Raw genomic sequence first — 15,896 nt, forward strand, 5'->3', positions numbered from 1 at the left:
ATGTTGTATGCGTTCTGGGAGTACAATGAACATGTGCCTGTTCAAAACCGAAACACCAATGTCGTGTTAGGTGCATTTACAACATGTCAGGCACGTCTGGAACTGTACAAGTACCTGGAAATGTTGCAGGAACGTGTTTTATATTTCGACACGGATTCTGTGATATTTACGGAGAATCCTGGGGAGCCAACCATTGAACCTTCAACGTACTTGGGATGCTTATCGGACGAGATGGAGTCTTATGGCCAACGAGCATACATCAAGACATTTGTCAGTGGAGGGCCGAAAAATTACAGCTTAGAAATATACAATCCGGACACCAACGTCACCAGCTACATATGTAAAATTAGAGGATTTACATTAAACTACAATGCAGGACAGCAATTAAATTTCAATACGCTAAAAGAAATGATTACAAATCAATGCCGTGGACAAGTCACCATCACTATCCCCCATAAAATATGCAGGACCAAAGACCATACCATCGTCACACGCAAAGAAGAAAAAATGTACAGTATCCAGTACACAAAACGTCGATTTAAAGAACTCAATTCTTATGATACGGTTCCGTACGGGTACGTTAAAAAACAGAAGTTGGAACTGGAAAAAGAAGATGAAGAAGAAAAAACTGTAAATACCCAATAAGGCCGCCATTTCCTTTTTCCTTTTCCTTTTTCCACTCCTTAACCACAAAGCAGTAACACCAAGAAAAAAAATGAAGTACCCACAAGAGTTCATAAACCACCAACATCACCATCAGTGGAAGAAATGTAGTCATCTCGTATCCAAGGGGGAACCTTGACCATAAAGCAGCAACACCAAGAAAAATGCAGTACCCAGAAGAGTTCATAAACATCCATCAGTGGAAGAAATGCTGTCATCTCGTACCCGAGGATGAAGATGAGCCTAAACAGATCCATCATTTACGAGTAAGTTTTATTTCTCTCTTATCAATATTGACTCGTTTTTATTGTTTCAAAAAAAAAGAAATTCATAAAGTAATCCGTTGTTTCTTCTTTTTCTTTACAGGATACGTCTACAACATTCGAAGATGATGACACGTCCAACATATTCATTAAACTAGATCCTGTATTTATTATGTTAATCACCTTGTATGAGAAAAGCACATACTTTTCGTTAAAATACAACAAGTTGAAAAAAAATATGTTTTATTATTTCTTGAAACCTTGAACACTTGTTTTCAAATCATGGTAATCTTGAAAATTTAAGGTGGAAAATATATCCAAAATTTGGTTTACACGATTTTATTCGAAAAAAAAATTGATTTGAAAATTTAGTCCTAAATTTGATTTTTAATTTAGTTCGAAAAAAAATTGATTTGAAAATTTTTAAATACGGTTTACATCTTTAGTTCGAAACTTGTTTTTAAAAATTGATTCGAAATTTTTTAAAAAAAATTTTTAGTTCGAAAAATTTTGAATTGAAAATTTAGTTCGAAAGTTTTTAGTTTAAAATATTTTTTTCGTTCGAAAATTTTTAAATTTTTTTTAGTTCGATTTTTTTTGGGGGTTCGAAAATTTAATTTTTTTTAGTTCGAAAATTTTTTGATTTGAAAATTTGGTTCGAAAGTTTTTAGTTTAAATTTTTTAGTTCGAAATTTTTTTGAAATTTTTGTTTCAAAATTTTTAGTTCGAAAATTTTTTGTTTGAAAATTTTTAGTTTTGAAATTTTTTTAGTTCGAAAAAATTTTAGTTTAGAATTTCTTGCACTCTGCGGAACCGTTTCGAAAAGAATCGGAGCAGTTTCGGTAAGAAAAAATCTGGCAACACTGTTTCCATTAATAAAGCGCTTACTGAGCGTTTAAAAAAATCGCTTAAACTCACAACATTGCGTTATAAGAAATCTACAAGCGACACCCCTCTTTCACCATTGTTACTTCCAGAGACATAGGCTACTAATTCAAGGACAGGATCTCCATCAAGGTAAAAATCATCTTATCTGTCAAAGAGAACGATAATATTTAATGTAAACTTCAGTACAATATCATGATACCAAAAAAGGGTTATTTAAGGAGGAGGTTGAACCCTTCATGGGAACTTTACGCATAACCATAAAAAGGGAACTAAATTCTAAAATCCAGGTCTAGGGTGATCACCGACATATCGCTCTATATTTCACTCATGGGCTGTTGGGGGGGGGGGGCTAAGATCATGTGACTTCTATCAACCAATCAAAATTGATGTACCAAAACATTCATCTTACCTGTAAAAGGAAACAAATGAGTGAGGGGTTTTTCCCATGTAATCTGTTCACCGTGTGGCGGGTCTAAAATCATGTGACCTCTATCAACCAATCAGAATCGAGGTACCAAAGTATACATCAGAAAGGACACCCTAATTTCAAAAATCCTAGGACCTAAAATCACGTGATCTCTATCATCCAATCAGAATCAAGGTACCAAAGCACTTATCTTACCCGTAAAAGGAAACAAATTAGTGATGGATTTCTCCGCAAGGGTAAAACATGACGTCATACCATGTGACCTGTTCACCGTGTAGCGGGTCTAAGATCATGTAACCTCTATCAGCCAATCAGAATCGAGGTAGCAAAGTACTCATCAAAGAGGATATCCAAATTTGAAATATCCTAGAGTCTAAGATCACGTGACCGCTATCAACCAATCAAATTCAAGGTATCAAAGCACTCATCTTACCCATAAAAGGGAACATTTTTTAAAAAAAGTCCCAAAGCCTAAGATCACGTGACCTCTATCAGCCAATCAGCATCGTGGTACCAAAGGATTCATCTTACCCGTAAAAGGAAACGAATTTTCAAATATCCCAGGGGGTCTAAGATCACGTGACAGCTGTCAACCAATCATAAACACACATCTTACCCGTAAAAGGGAACAAATTTCAAAAATCCCGGTCATAAAAGAGAGTGAGGGATTTCCCCGCGGGGTGACTCATGACGTCATACCACGTAACCTGAAAAATTTGAATTTCCCGCGTGGGCGGGGCCTAACGTCACGTGACCTCTCTCAGCCAATCAGAATCGAGTAAATTTTTGCTGACTCGGCTGCATATACGCGGGGGCCTACTACTACTTCATTACCATACTTCATTAATTTTGTCACTTCCCTCTATGGCTACGCCACTGTGATGAGATAGTAACATCATTCTGTTAACGTTCTAAGGCCCAAACTTTCACACATACAGTAAGTCGCTGTAATGATCTTAGTTGGTATACTGGTGGCGGTGGATCAGTGTGAACCTGTTTTAGTCTTCACCGGTAGCGACGGATCAGTGTGAACCTGTTTCAACCTTCACCGGTAGCGACGGATCAGTGTGAACCTGTTTCAACCTTCACCGATAGCGACGGATCAGTGTGAAACTGTTTCAACCTTCACCGATAGCGACGGACAGTGTGAAACTGTTTCAACCTTCACCGATAGCGACGGATCAGTGTGAACCTGTTTCAATCTTCACCGGTAGCGACGGATCAGTGTGAATCTGTTTCAACCTTCACCGGTAGCGACGGATCTGTGTGGTACTGTTTCAACCTTCACCGGTAGCGATGGATCAGTGAGAACCTGTTTCAACCTTCACCGGTAGCGACGGATCAGTGTGAACCTGTTTCAACCTTCACAGGTAGCAACGAATCAGTGTAAACCTGTCTCTACTTTCTGAACATAGTATGTTTTCTATCGAACTTCATTTGGATCGTAGACTTGGGAGTGTACGATTGAGTTCCGGCTACCAACGCGAAACCACAGCTACTAAATATATAGCTGTAGAATTCTTCATAATATTAACTTCAATAAGTGCACCACAATTATTAACGTTCAATGACGTCACCAGAATGCAAATTTTTACTTGTAAGTTAATTAGATTGTATGACAGTAAAGCATACATCACGGATTTAGATAATACTTTAATAAAAGCTACATACAATCAACAATTGCAGAAACATGTAAAACAGAGCAATCGAGGAAGGGCTCGGTGACTTAGTAGAAGAACGCTTATCTCTGGTGCATGGGGTCCCTGGTTCGATCCCTAAATAAATTTGTGGTGGACAACATTGTGCTCATGGGTTTTCTCGGGTACTCCATTTTCTCCCGCATTCTCATTCCACCAATTCTTCCATCATGGTTCACTTGAATTAATCATTGTCTCCCTTAGACTAAAAGACATAATCGTGAAACGTAAAACTGAAAGATTTCGAAAGATATAAAACGAAGCCTATTCTTCCGACCATTTTAATTACCAGTACATTATGCATAAGCAACATGTTTTCTAATGTGTCATTTCAATATTTTTCAGCGAGGATTCAATACAATGTATAATTATCACATAAAATACACCCTTTCAGAATTTTCCTCCCCTTATTACATTAACATACATCGGCGAGTTGGGATCAGTCTTGATACACTCTACATTCTGTCGGTTAACATTATTAGCTCTTTTCTGTATTGCAGTAGAGGATTTCAGTTAGGTATATAGTAATCGCATGAAGTCGTGAAGCTTGACCTAGATCTATCGATTTCACCGCCCAATAAAACGCGAGGGTGTGTTCCAGTCGTCAACCCCCACCCATCAAATTTTGTCAGTGTCGTCTCTTGAGCTACACGGAAAACATCTCCCGAGAGTACAGTGTTGTCGGATTGGCGCCAAGTTCCGTTTTGTTATTTTTTTCTGCGTTATATTTTGGTTGTTACTGTTCGTGTGTTATTGTTACCGTTTTAGAATAATTGTTACAGTGGTTGTTGTTGTGCAGTGTTATTATTGGTAATTTTTAAATGCTTTTTAAAAAAATACTCATTTACTATATCTTCAAAGTTTGGCAACATTGTTGGTGAATTTCAGCTCTTTGACGTTTCCCCAAGTGTGCGCTCGGGAAGCGACTCCACGAATTGTACCGAAGTTTTCCGATGCATCGGAAAAATATTGCTGTGATTGGTTTAGAGCCCAAGTTCATGACTGGATGCGAGTATTATAGTCTTGGTGAGTAACCAATCGTTTTTGTAAACATGGATTAAGTGTAAACAGAATTTCAACCAGAAGATCTAGCAGTGGTGATTTATAGCCAGAACTTATTAGAAATATTTGTATAATTGCACATAATTCTAAACAAATCGTAACTAAATCCAGCATGATTCGCGCGGCGCAAAATGAAGTGACCATTCTCCACAACACTTCCAAGAATGGTAGATTAAACAACTAATAAGATATCCCTGTACCCTATAGGGTTGAATTGTGCACAGTTGATAAAGAAATTCGGGTACTTTTACTTTAATACATATTAGTGCCCACAAAACATGCTGGCTTATGCTTTGTTAATATTACTCAAAACTCATCTTTACCCTTTTGTACACATATATGTCATAAAAAGAACTCTGTACATTCGTTTATTTACATGCCTGAGAGAATAGGAAGCCAAAACAGAATTTTCGAAAAATTTACTTCAGTATTTAAATTCGGTCGCAGAGGATCCGAAACAATTCGAAATATTAATTCGAAAGTGAGGTTTAAATTAACATTTTAAGTGCCACATGTACAGTCTACATTTTTATACATACTTGGACTCAGTGGCGTATTTACGATTTTCTTTCGGGGGGGGGGGCTTTGCTAACTTTCGGGGAGGGCTTTGCCTGAAAATGTGAAAATTCTGCAAGATATTTCATATACTTTACTATAGTAAGTAAGATTTCGGGGGGGCTTAAGCCCGGAAGCCCCCCCCTAAATACGCCACTGCTTGGACTATTTCTCAGGATTAGTATACATTTTTATGATTAGTAAAATAAATATTTTTCTAAATTTTTCTCAAAAACTACACATAAGGATTTACACACCAATATAATATTGTTCAGCTCAATAAGACCCACTGATTGGTAGATCCTCATCTTTGAAAGTATTTCCTTTAAAAACTAACGATACTCTACTATTTGGAGGCAAATACATTGTTCGACATTAAAAATACAACACCAAGAAAATGACATCATAGCAAGTCAGAAGTTGCGCAATGAGCAGACTATGGAAGGATAAATAATTGTTAATAAGACAGCGCCAGGTACGCCATCTTGTGGCAGAAAAGAGAAGTCCAAAGCAGACGAAGGTTCAAAAGATGTCTTTTCGTCGAATACGGCAGCCCTGCGGGCAGGTTTCTTCCCTTTAATTGCGAACGATTAGTGGTAAATTTCAGAATACAGCCACAGTGGAGTGCATTATTATAGTCTCGATGGACCCACAAAGCCACTCTGCAGTAACGCGCCAGAGACCCATCAACCACGTGAATTTGCGGTTAATAACAACGTGCCTATGGGTTTTCTCAAGATTTACATATTCCCTCCTACACTTTCATTTCACTAAATTCTTCCATAATCAGTTAATTTCATTAACAATCCTTCTTTTAGCTTAAAGGGCATAATTGTGGTACAGAAACCTAGAAATTCTATTTCATTTCTGTAATTTTCAACGAACTTAAAAAATATTCGTTACTGAATTCTCTCTCTCTCTCTCTCTCTCTCTCTCTCTGTGTGTGTGTGTGTATGTGTGTGCGTGTGTGTTATTTGGGAACTTTTCAATTTTGAGCCCTCCATTTTGAGCATGTGTCTTCGTAAAACAATATATCCTAGAACGTTTTAATAGGTTTCCTCCTTCGTATAAACTAAACACTTACACAGTTACAGAAATCTTGTGGCTTGTTGATGTGCGTCCTTGCGAACTCTAAGCGAGCATGTGTATGTACATATGTTAGTTTGACTTGCGTAGCAGAACAAATAATATGAGTACAATTACATGTCTTTGTACTGCATTTCAGACCTAAAGTTGTTTTTAGATTTGTTACAGCCACGAAGGGGTTTGCTGCGTAAGCTTCAATAATCGAAACATTTTCGTCTTCCGTTGTCACTTGCGGTCTACTCAGTTTCGGTTTAGTTTGTAATCCCTGTTCCCCCTTCTGCTTTGAATTGTTCAATTCAATATCTTGCTCTTTTATTTCCCAGACTCATGGTTCGAGTAACTTGCTTTTTAGGCATTCCAGCTTTTCATATGCACTTATTTTCTCAAGTTATAAGAGACCAGGGCCGTGCCGTGGAAAATCAGCGCCCGGGGAGAGAGTATATGACGACGGCGCCCCCATACATATATTCCAAGCAATTTTTCCTATCTTTTTTCTCCAGAATGTTTCACCCCTCTTACTTCGGCGCCCGGGGCGGTCGCTCCGCTCCCCCCCCCACACGGCACGGCCCTGTAAGAGACAAATAGGCTACATCTTTGATTTTTTTTATACCAATTTGCCGTATACAACAAACCGTTCTTTTTAAGTTCGTTCTAGTTTTAATTCTATTTTATACACTTTTTTTTTTACTAATTTAGAAGTAATTCTCTCCATAGTCTTGCAATTAAGATAGGTGAGGAGCTGTTCAGTATTAAATGACAAACAGTTAAGAGTTTTTTTTTTCATTTAACATTGGGAAAATACTCAAGTATTCCACGTTGAGAAGAGCATGTCATATACGTTAACATGGTAACGTCCTCTGAGACTTGTTTCTTTTTACAAATGATTTTTTTTTAAAAAAGACAAGTTTCTAGAGAAGTAATTTTGCGTTACACGTTATATATTATACTTTGCGTTGGCAGGTACCAGAGGAAGCACTCAGACACAGAGTAAATAGTTGACGCAGAGAAAAGTGTTGGACAAAGTTCACTTCTTTCCTTCCTTCTGTGTCGCAATTTCAAGCAGCTTCTTTGTCTCTTTAATTCCTTTGAACACCTCAATTTCTTTCTTTCTTTTCTCTTTTCTTAACCTTTTCTCCCACTTATGCACATCTAACATAAGGTATAATTCATAGTGTTGAAAACATGCAAAGACGGTGGTGACAGTCGATCGAAAAAGTGTAAAACGCTTTTTCAGGAATGAGGTTTTCTTGGGTTTTTCTCATTCACATTAGGCAAGTGCCGGGATGGTACCTTACTTATAAGTCCCAGACAGCTTCCTTCCTTCCCCAATCCTTTTTTCCTTTCCTTTTCCCAGATAGTTTGCTTGCCGAGGAATGTCATCCCTCAAACGTCATGGGCTAAATGGCCATTAGATGCCGAAAGCCCAGAAATCTAAATCCTAAATCTTAAAAATCCTAAACCTACCAAGAGTTGAGACAAGACATATCTTTTCAAGTTCGAGATGAAACGTATGTTTTTAAATTCTAAACGAAACGTATCTTCTTAAATTCTAAACGAAACGTATCTTTTTAAATTCTAAACGAAATGTATCTTTTTAAATGCTAAACGAAACGTATCTTTTTAAATGCTAAACGAAATATATCTTTTTAAATGCTAAACGAAATATATCTTTTTAAAAGCTAAACGAAACGTATCTTTTTAAATGCTAAACGAAAATTACCTTTTAAATGCTAAACGAAATATATCTTTTTAAAAGCTAAACGAAACGTATCTTTCTAAACGCTAAACGAAATTTATCTTTTTAAAAGCTAAACGAAATGTATCTTTTTAAATGCTAAACGAAACGTATGTTTTTAAATGCTAAACGAAATATATCTTTTAAATGCTAAACGAAATATATCTTTTTAAAAGCTAAACGAAATTTATCTTTTTAAATGCTAAACGAAATATATCTTTTTAAATGCTAAACGAAACGTATGTTTTTAAATGCTAAACGAAATATATCTTTTAAATGCTAAACGAAATTTACCTTTTAAATGCTAAACGAAATATATCTTTTTAAAAGCTAAACGAAATTTACCTTTTTAAATGCTAAACGAAACGTATGTTTTTAAATGCTAAACGAAATATATCTTTTTAAATGCTAAACGAAATATATCTTTTTAAATGCTAAACGAATCGTATCTTTTTAAATGCTAAACGAAATTTACCTTTTAAATGCTAAACGAAATATATCTTTTTAAAAGCTAAACGAAATTTATGTTTTTAAATGCTAAACGAAACGTATGTTTTTAAATGCTAAACGAAATATATCTTTTTAAATGCTAAACGAAATATATCTTTTTAAATGCTAAACGAAACGTATCTTTTTAAATGCTAAACGAAACGTATCTTTTTAAATGCTAAACGAAATTTACCTTTTAAATGCTAAACGAAATATATCTTTTTAAAAGCTAAACGAAACGTATCTTTTTAAATTCTAAACGAAATGTATCTTTTTAAATGCTAAACGAAACGTATGTTTTTAAATGCTAAACGAAATATATCTTTTTAAATGCTAAACGAAATATATCTTTTTAAATGCTAAACGAAACGTATCTTTTTAAATGCTAAACGAAATTTACCTTTTAAATGCTAAACGAAATATATCTTTTTAAAAGCTAAACGAAACGTATCTTTTTAAACGCTAAACGAAATTTATCTTTTTAAATGCTAAACGAAATGTATCTTTTTAAATGCTAAACGAAACGTATGTTTTTAAATTCTAAACGAAACGTATCTTTTTAAATGCTAAACGAAACGCATCTTTTTAGATGCTAAACGAAACGTATCTTTTTAGATGCTAAACGAAACGTATCTTTTTAAATGCTAAACGAAACGCATCTTTTTAAATACTAAAACGTATGTTTTTAAATGCTAAACGAAACTATGTTTTTAAATGCTAAACGAAACGTATCTTTTTAGATGCTAAACGAAACGTATCTTTTTAAATGCTAAACGAAACGTATCTTTTTAAATACTAAACGAAACGTATCTTTTTAAATGCTAAACGAAACGTATCTTTTTAAATGCTAAACGAAACGCATCTTTTTAGATGCTAAACGAAACGTATCTTTTTAAATGCTAAACGAAACGTATCTTTTTAAATGCTAAACGAAACGTATGTTTTTAAATTCTAAACGAAACGTATCTTTTTAAATGCTAAACGAAACGCATCTTTTTAGATGCTAAACGAAACGTATCTTTTTAGATGCTAAACGAAACGTATCTTTTTAAATGCTAAACGAAACGCATCTTTTTAAATACTAAAACGTATGTTTTTAAATGCTAAACGAAACTATGTTTTTAAATGCTAAACGAAACGTATCTTTTTAGATGCTAAACGAAACGTATCTTTTTAAATGCTAAACGAAACGTATCTTTTTAAATACTAAACGAAACGTATCTTTTTAAATGCTAAACGAAACGTATCTTTTTAAATGCTAAACGAAACGCATCTTTTTAGATGCTAAACGAAACGTATCTTTTTAAATGCTAAACGAAACCTATCTTTTCAAATGCTAAACGAAACGTATCTTTTTAAATGCTAAACGAAACCTATCTTTTCAAATGCTAAACGAAACGTATCTTTTTAAATGCTAAACGAAACGTATCTTTTTAAATGCTAAACGAAACCTATCTTTTCAAATGCTAAACGAAACGTATCTTTTTAAATGCTAAACGAAACCTATCTTTTCAAATGCTAAACGAAACGTATCTTTTTAAATGCTAAACGAAACGTATCATTTTAAATTCTAAACGAAACGTATCATTTTAAATTCTAAACGAGATGTATCTTTTTAAATTTGACAGCGCTCTACTACTGAGCCATCGTCCTCCGCTATGGTGATTAATGAAAGTAATTATGAAAGATCTGGTGAAATGATAATGCGGGAGGAAACTGAAGAATGGTTCACATCTTTATAACAAACAAACAAAAAAGACAAACTTGGGTAGCTGCAGGTGTTATTTTATTCCGTGCATTAATTTCCTGTAATTTTTATTTAAAAAATTGTGTGCAATTAGTTGGCAACTCCGATTCTTTTCGTCGTTTTCCATCTTGTATCTCCTGCTCCCTGGAGACAAGTGTTTTACCTGGCGACGTCTCTGGCACCCCCTCCCGCTGCCGACCGTCTTATAACCCTTTGGTGCAAGTGGTTAAAAGCTGTTCCATTTCCTCTATCACAGGCTTCCACGTCCCTGGATTCCTAACTGCTTTCAGAGGAAGATACATCTAGTTCCTCTCTCCCCCCACTCTCTCTCTCTTACACACTCACAGCGTCCAACAATGGCAACTTTCTTCCATTCTTCTTCTTCTTTCTTTCTTTTATCTTCTACCAACAGAAAGACAGGGAGAAGAGAAGAAAAGGAAAAGTCAATAAATGTTATGTTATTTGAAGACAAAAGCTATACCTGGTCCCCAAAGGCTTCTCAGATTGGAAACAGTCTACCTACATGTCCGTGAACAAATATAGAAATAGAACGATTATCCAGAGACTCATGAGTAAAGCAATTCCTATGAAAAATATAGGTTTCCGATCCCCGTGTACGTATTTGCACAATAATATATACATATAACATTACATTGCAAAGGTTATTCGTTAATACGTATTACAGAGGAACATTGACAAAAGTATTGTCATAATTCCACTGTTAAAGCAGTACCAAATAGGCAAACAGTAATCTATATAGGGTATTAATGTACTATACCAACAAACTGTGAGAGGTTATTCCAGATGTCAAAGTAAGAAAGAAAAATTCATGTGGGAATGTGGCGAAAAGTGCATAGGAGCTAGGATCGTCGTAAACCGTGAAAACATACGTCACGGCGCTCGTTATTCCGAATGTGGAGTCTCTGAAACTTCCAATTTCCCACCGAGTAATTCCGTATTCGCTACTAGCAAAGCTTGCTTTTTGCCCACTTTGGACCCATTCGTAATAATGAGCGTTTCTGAGAGTTCTATTGGGAGAATGTCTGAGAATTTGACCCTGTGGACAATCCATTACACATGACAAATATACATTTTATGGATGGAGTATCTATGACTTCCTGTATGTTCATATGGACTGCTACTTTAAGGTTCCTCGTCTTGTAATTAAGGTTAGTGTAAAGGGACAAGTTTTGTCGATAGATGTCACTACAGTCTTCGTATCTCTCCCATGTACTTTTTACCTTTCACGAAAATTTACAATTTCTCTTACAAATTTCAACGTAGAGACTTCAAATTTTTAGAGAAGAAACTTCATAACCTGTTAAAGGGAACAATCCGTGCCGATTTTTTATTTAGAATTTTCTTCATTGTTGAAACAGTTCCATTTTCAAAGGTTTGGATATCCATTTCAATAATCAAGCCATTTCAACAATGAAGAAAATTCTAAATAAAAAATCTGCACGGAATGTTCCCTTTAACAGGTTATGAAGTTCCTTCTCTAAAAATTTGAAGTCTCTACGTTGAAATTTGTAAGAGAAATTGTACATTTTCGTGAAAGGTAAAAAGTACATGGGAGAGATACGAAGACTGTAGCTACATCTAGCTTCAAAACTTGTCCCTTTAAACCAACATGTAATGTAGTTTCTTCAAGTTTTTGAACAGCCTTAGCTCTGAAACTACTTCTTTTTCCCCCAGGCCAATATGAATGTTTCTTTCTTTCTTATTTTGATCCGAGGTATCACTTCTAAAAGTTTATCAGATAAATTCATTATATATTGATAAGTTTTTTTTTTAATATTACGAGAGGAAGCCAATAAGTGACTGCAATATTTTTCGATTTCTTTTCATGTTAGCTCTACTGCATTGTGTGCTCATCAGACGCTAGACGTCACCGTTGGCTTTGCCTGTGGTAGGTTGCAGCGTTATCATATCAGTCCGCTTTGCGTTGTTGCGAAGTAAAGATGGCCACGTCGTTCTCTGTGTGCACCAAACAACAGAGTTCTGCCATCTGTTTTTTTGTGGTCTGAAGGTGTACCTGGAGCAGAAATTCATCGAAGACTTTTCAGCACAATACGGGAAAAACATGTTGCCACAGCGACATGTTTACCAGTGGATTGAACAAGTCAAAAATGGTCAAACAAGCGTGAAGGGTGAGGAAAGAGCAGGGCGTCCAGCTACAGCAACATCTGATGACATTATTGAACGAGTCCGTGCCATGATTCTGAACAGACGATTGACTCTTAATGAAATAGTAACCCATATGCAGATTAGTCATGGTTCTGCATATGACATCAGGTACAACAAACTTAGCTTTCACAAAGTCTATGCGAGATGGGTTCCGAAAGAGCTCGATAAACCATATGAGAATCTGCCATCACATACTGGACCGTTATGCTAACGAAAATGAAGCGTTTTTAGGCGAATCATCACTGGAGAGCAAACTCCAAAGCAGGAATGGAAGCACCCCGGATCTCCCGTCAAGAAGAAATTCAAGAGTCAATCTTTTGCAGGGAAAGTGATGCTCACAGTGTTTTGGGACTTACAAGGGCTAATTCTGGAAAAAAGGTCAACAATAAACAGTAAAAGGTACAGTGATATGCTGGTAAGCAAGTTGAAGCCTACAATATGTTATAAACGCAGAGGTCGATTGTCAGAAGGCTTCCTTGTGTTGCATGACAATGCGCGTCCACATGCCGCAGCGAGCATCGCTCAAACTCTTTAGACACTGCGTTCCGAGGTGTTGCAGCATCTCGCATATAGTCTCGATCTCGCCCCGTCGGATTATAATCTGTTTGGTCTACTTAAAGATGCTCTCAGAGACCGTCAATTCAGCTCCGATGAACAGGTGAAGAAAGCAGTGCATTTATGGTTCGCTGCACAACTAAAACCTTTTTTTCTCTTTTTGCAGAGGGTATCGGCAAGATTATGCAAGGCGGTCCAGGTGCATTAAAATGTAGGGTGACCATATTGAAAAATGATATAAAAAGCATTGTACTCTTGTGGTAATAAATAATAAAAATTGACTGCAGATACTTATTTATTTATTCTCGTACAAAGTTCTATTGCCAACCGAGTTGCCATTATTTACGCCAAACAAGCGTAAGCAGAGCTACAACTACAACGATGCGTAACACACGGAATACAATTAGAAATTTAAAGTAACTGGATTTCATTTCACAAATTTTAAAAACTACGTTAGACTTCCAAAACTATAGGATTCAATACTAAAACTAGAACTGATAGATCTACAGTGAAAGTCATAAGTATTTGTACACCGACTGCAAGCTATGATTAAATGCCTGTAGCTCCGACTTTGTTGAGAGAGAGCAATGAAACAAACGACACTGCATTATCCATTAATCTTTTTTTAATTATTTACAAAACAAACGTTCCGTGAATGCGAAAACATAGTCAAATAGTGGCAAAAGAAACAGAAATGAACATGGTTTTGATGTGTCAAAAGTATTCGTACACTTACGAAACTCCAGAGAGAAAATAATTGCTTATGATTCAATACACTGAGAAAAGAATGCAGGTAGCGTACTTAAAAAGCTAGGTTACCTGAGTAATTCCTGTACTTTTTGGACTTAACGTACAGCAGACGTATAACTGAAAACGCATGTTTTATAATACTTTTCGTATAAGTGTTCTATCTATACATACTTTCCGTATGAAATAATATAGGCGGTCAGGATCTCACCTACAAATACACTACACTCATGTCCAAAATGATTTTCACATATCTATACCTGTTTTTTTGTAAGAATATAACTTGATAATGATTTTGCTTGGTACTTTAATACTGATACTATATGTATAATAGGAAAATGTATATTTGTGGTAAATTTCATAGGAAAAGAATTATAAATACGAAAATTAGAATGAGTAAAACAAAATGTTGCTAATTGGACATGAAAGTTTTATTTTCGTTTTATTGTTCTTATTTACTGTTCTTTTGACATGAAATTTTCCACATACATGTCTTTGCCGATTATACATATACTAACATTGTAAGAAATAGCGGGCGAATTCGTTATCAAATTATATTCCTACAACATATTTATAGCATGCGACAAAAATTTTGGACATGAGTGCACATAACATACAGCTGAGGAATGTAACATAAGTAGACGCATGTGATATACGGAAAACAGTTAGATGCCAGACATCCTGTAATGGCATGATGTAACATCTAAGGATAGTGCCTATGTAGCATACGGATAACGTATGCTCCGTACTAATTTCTGTAGTAAGCAAGAGGATACCGTATATTTGTACAATATACCGCTGTCCGAGGAACGTATTTTTCTCTGTGTAGATTATTAGGTATATATATGAGAAATTCCATATACGTTGCCCAGTGGCGTATTTAGGATTTTGTTTCGGGGGTGAGGGTATGCACAACACGTGAAAAAGCACTTGTAGTTTTTTTCTTTTAGATGTCGACAAACTTTAATGAAGTTGTCCATATAACTAATTTATTTCGGGGGTTTTGAGCCGATAACTCTCTAAATACGCCACTGACGTTGCCCAATTCGACAAAAATCCCTTTATACTTTTCTGAAAAATTAACATTAAAAAATCCCATAAAATGGGATTTTCCTACAGGTTGGCAAGGTACACTCACCACTGCTTCCAAGGTACACTCATGTCCAAAATTATTGTTGCATGTCTAAATATGTTGTTGTAGGAATATCCTTTGATAACGAATTCGCCCGGTATTTCTTATAATGTCAGTATGTGTATAATCCGCAAAGACGTGTATGTAGAAAATTTCATGTCAAAAGAGCAGTAAATAAGAACAATAAAACGAAAATAAAAAACTTTCTTGTCCATTTGGCAATATTTTATTTTACTCATTCTAATTTTCGTATTTATAATTCTTTTCCTATGAAATTTACCACAAATATACATTTCCCAATTATACACATAGTGTTTGTATTAAAAGTACCCTGCAAAATTATTATCAAATTATATTCTTACAAGAAGACAGTTATAGATATGCGACAAGTATTTTGGACATGAGCTTACATTTCATCGTTCGTCCGTGACTGCTCTGGCAACTACGAAACAGGGAACCAATGGAAAAGTGCACGCAGGGTGATTTTAACACTCTCAGCCCCAACCCTGTTTGAGTAAATTTCATCCCGGGACCAGACTACAGTTTGCTATGAACACTGTCAGCCCATGTGTATCTATTTGATACACGTGGTCCATCAGTAAACCCTCACTGTGTACATGGGGCTGAAAGTGTTAAAGATAATAACGTCCCTCCAATTCTTCA

General features: G+C 35.6%; 2 protein-coding genes across 4 annotated transcripts in view; one reads left to right on the top strand and one right to left on the bottom strand.

Annotated features, from left to right (window-relative positions):
• LOC145663845 (uncharacterized) overlaps nt 1–15,896 on the bottom strand; it is a 586,816-nt gene that overhangs the window by 90,029 nt on the left and 480,891 nt on the right. The window lies entirely within an intron of this gene.
• On the top strand, nt 12,696–13,010 carry LOC145664506 (protein GVQW3-like). Its single transcript, XM_081731229.1, has one exon. It carries the CDS (start codon nt 12,696–12,698, stop codon nt 13,008–13,010), a length of 315 nt encoding a protein of 104 aa, XP_081587355.1.

This window comes from Thermobia domestica, chromosome 11 (genome assembly GCF_964235325.1).
Source record: "Thermobia domestica chromosome 11, izTheDome1.hap1.1, whole genome shotgun sequence".
Taxonomy (NCBI): Eukaryota; Metazoa; Arthropoda; class Insecta; order Zygentoma; family Lepismatidae; genus Thermobia; species Thermobia domestica.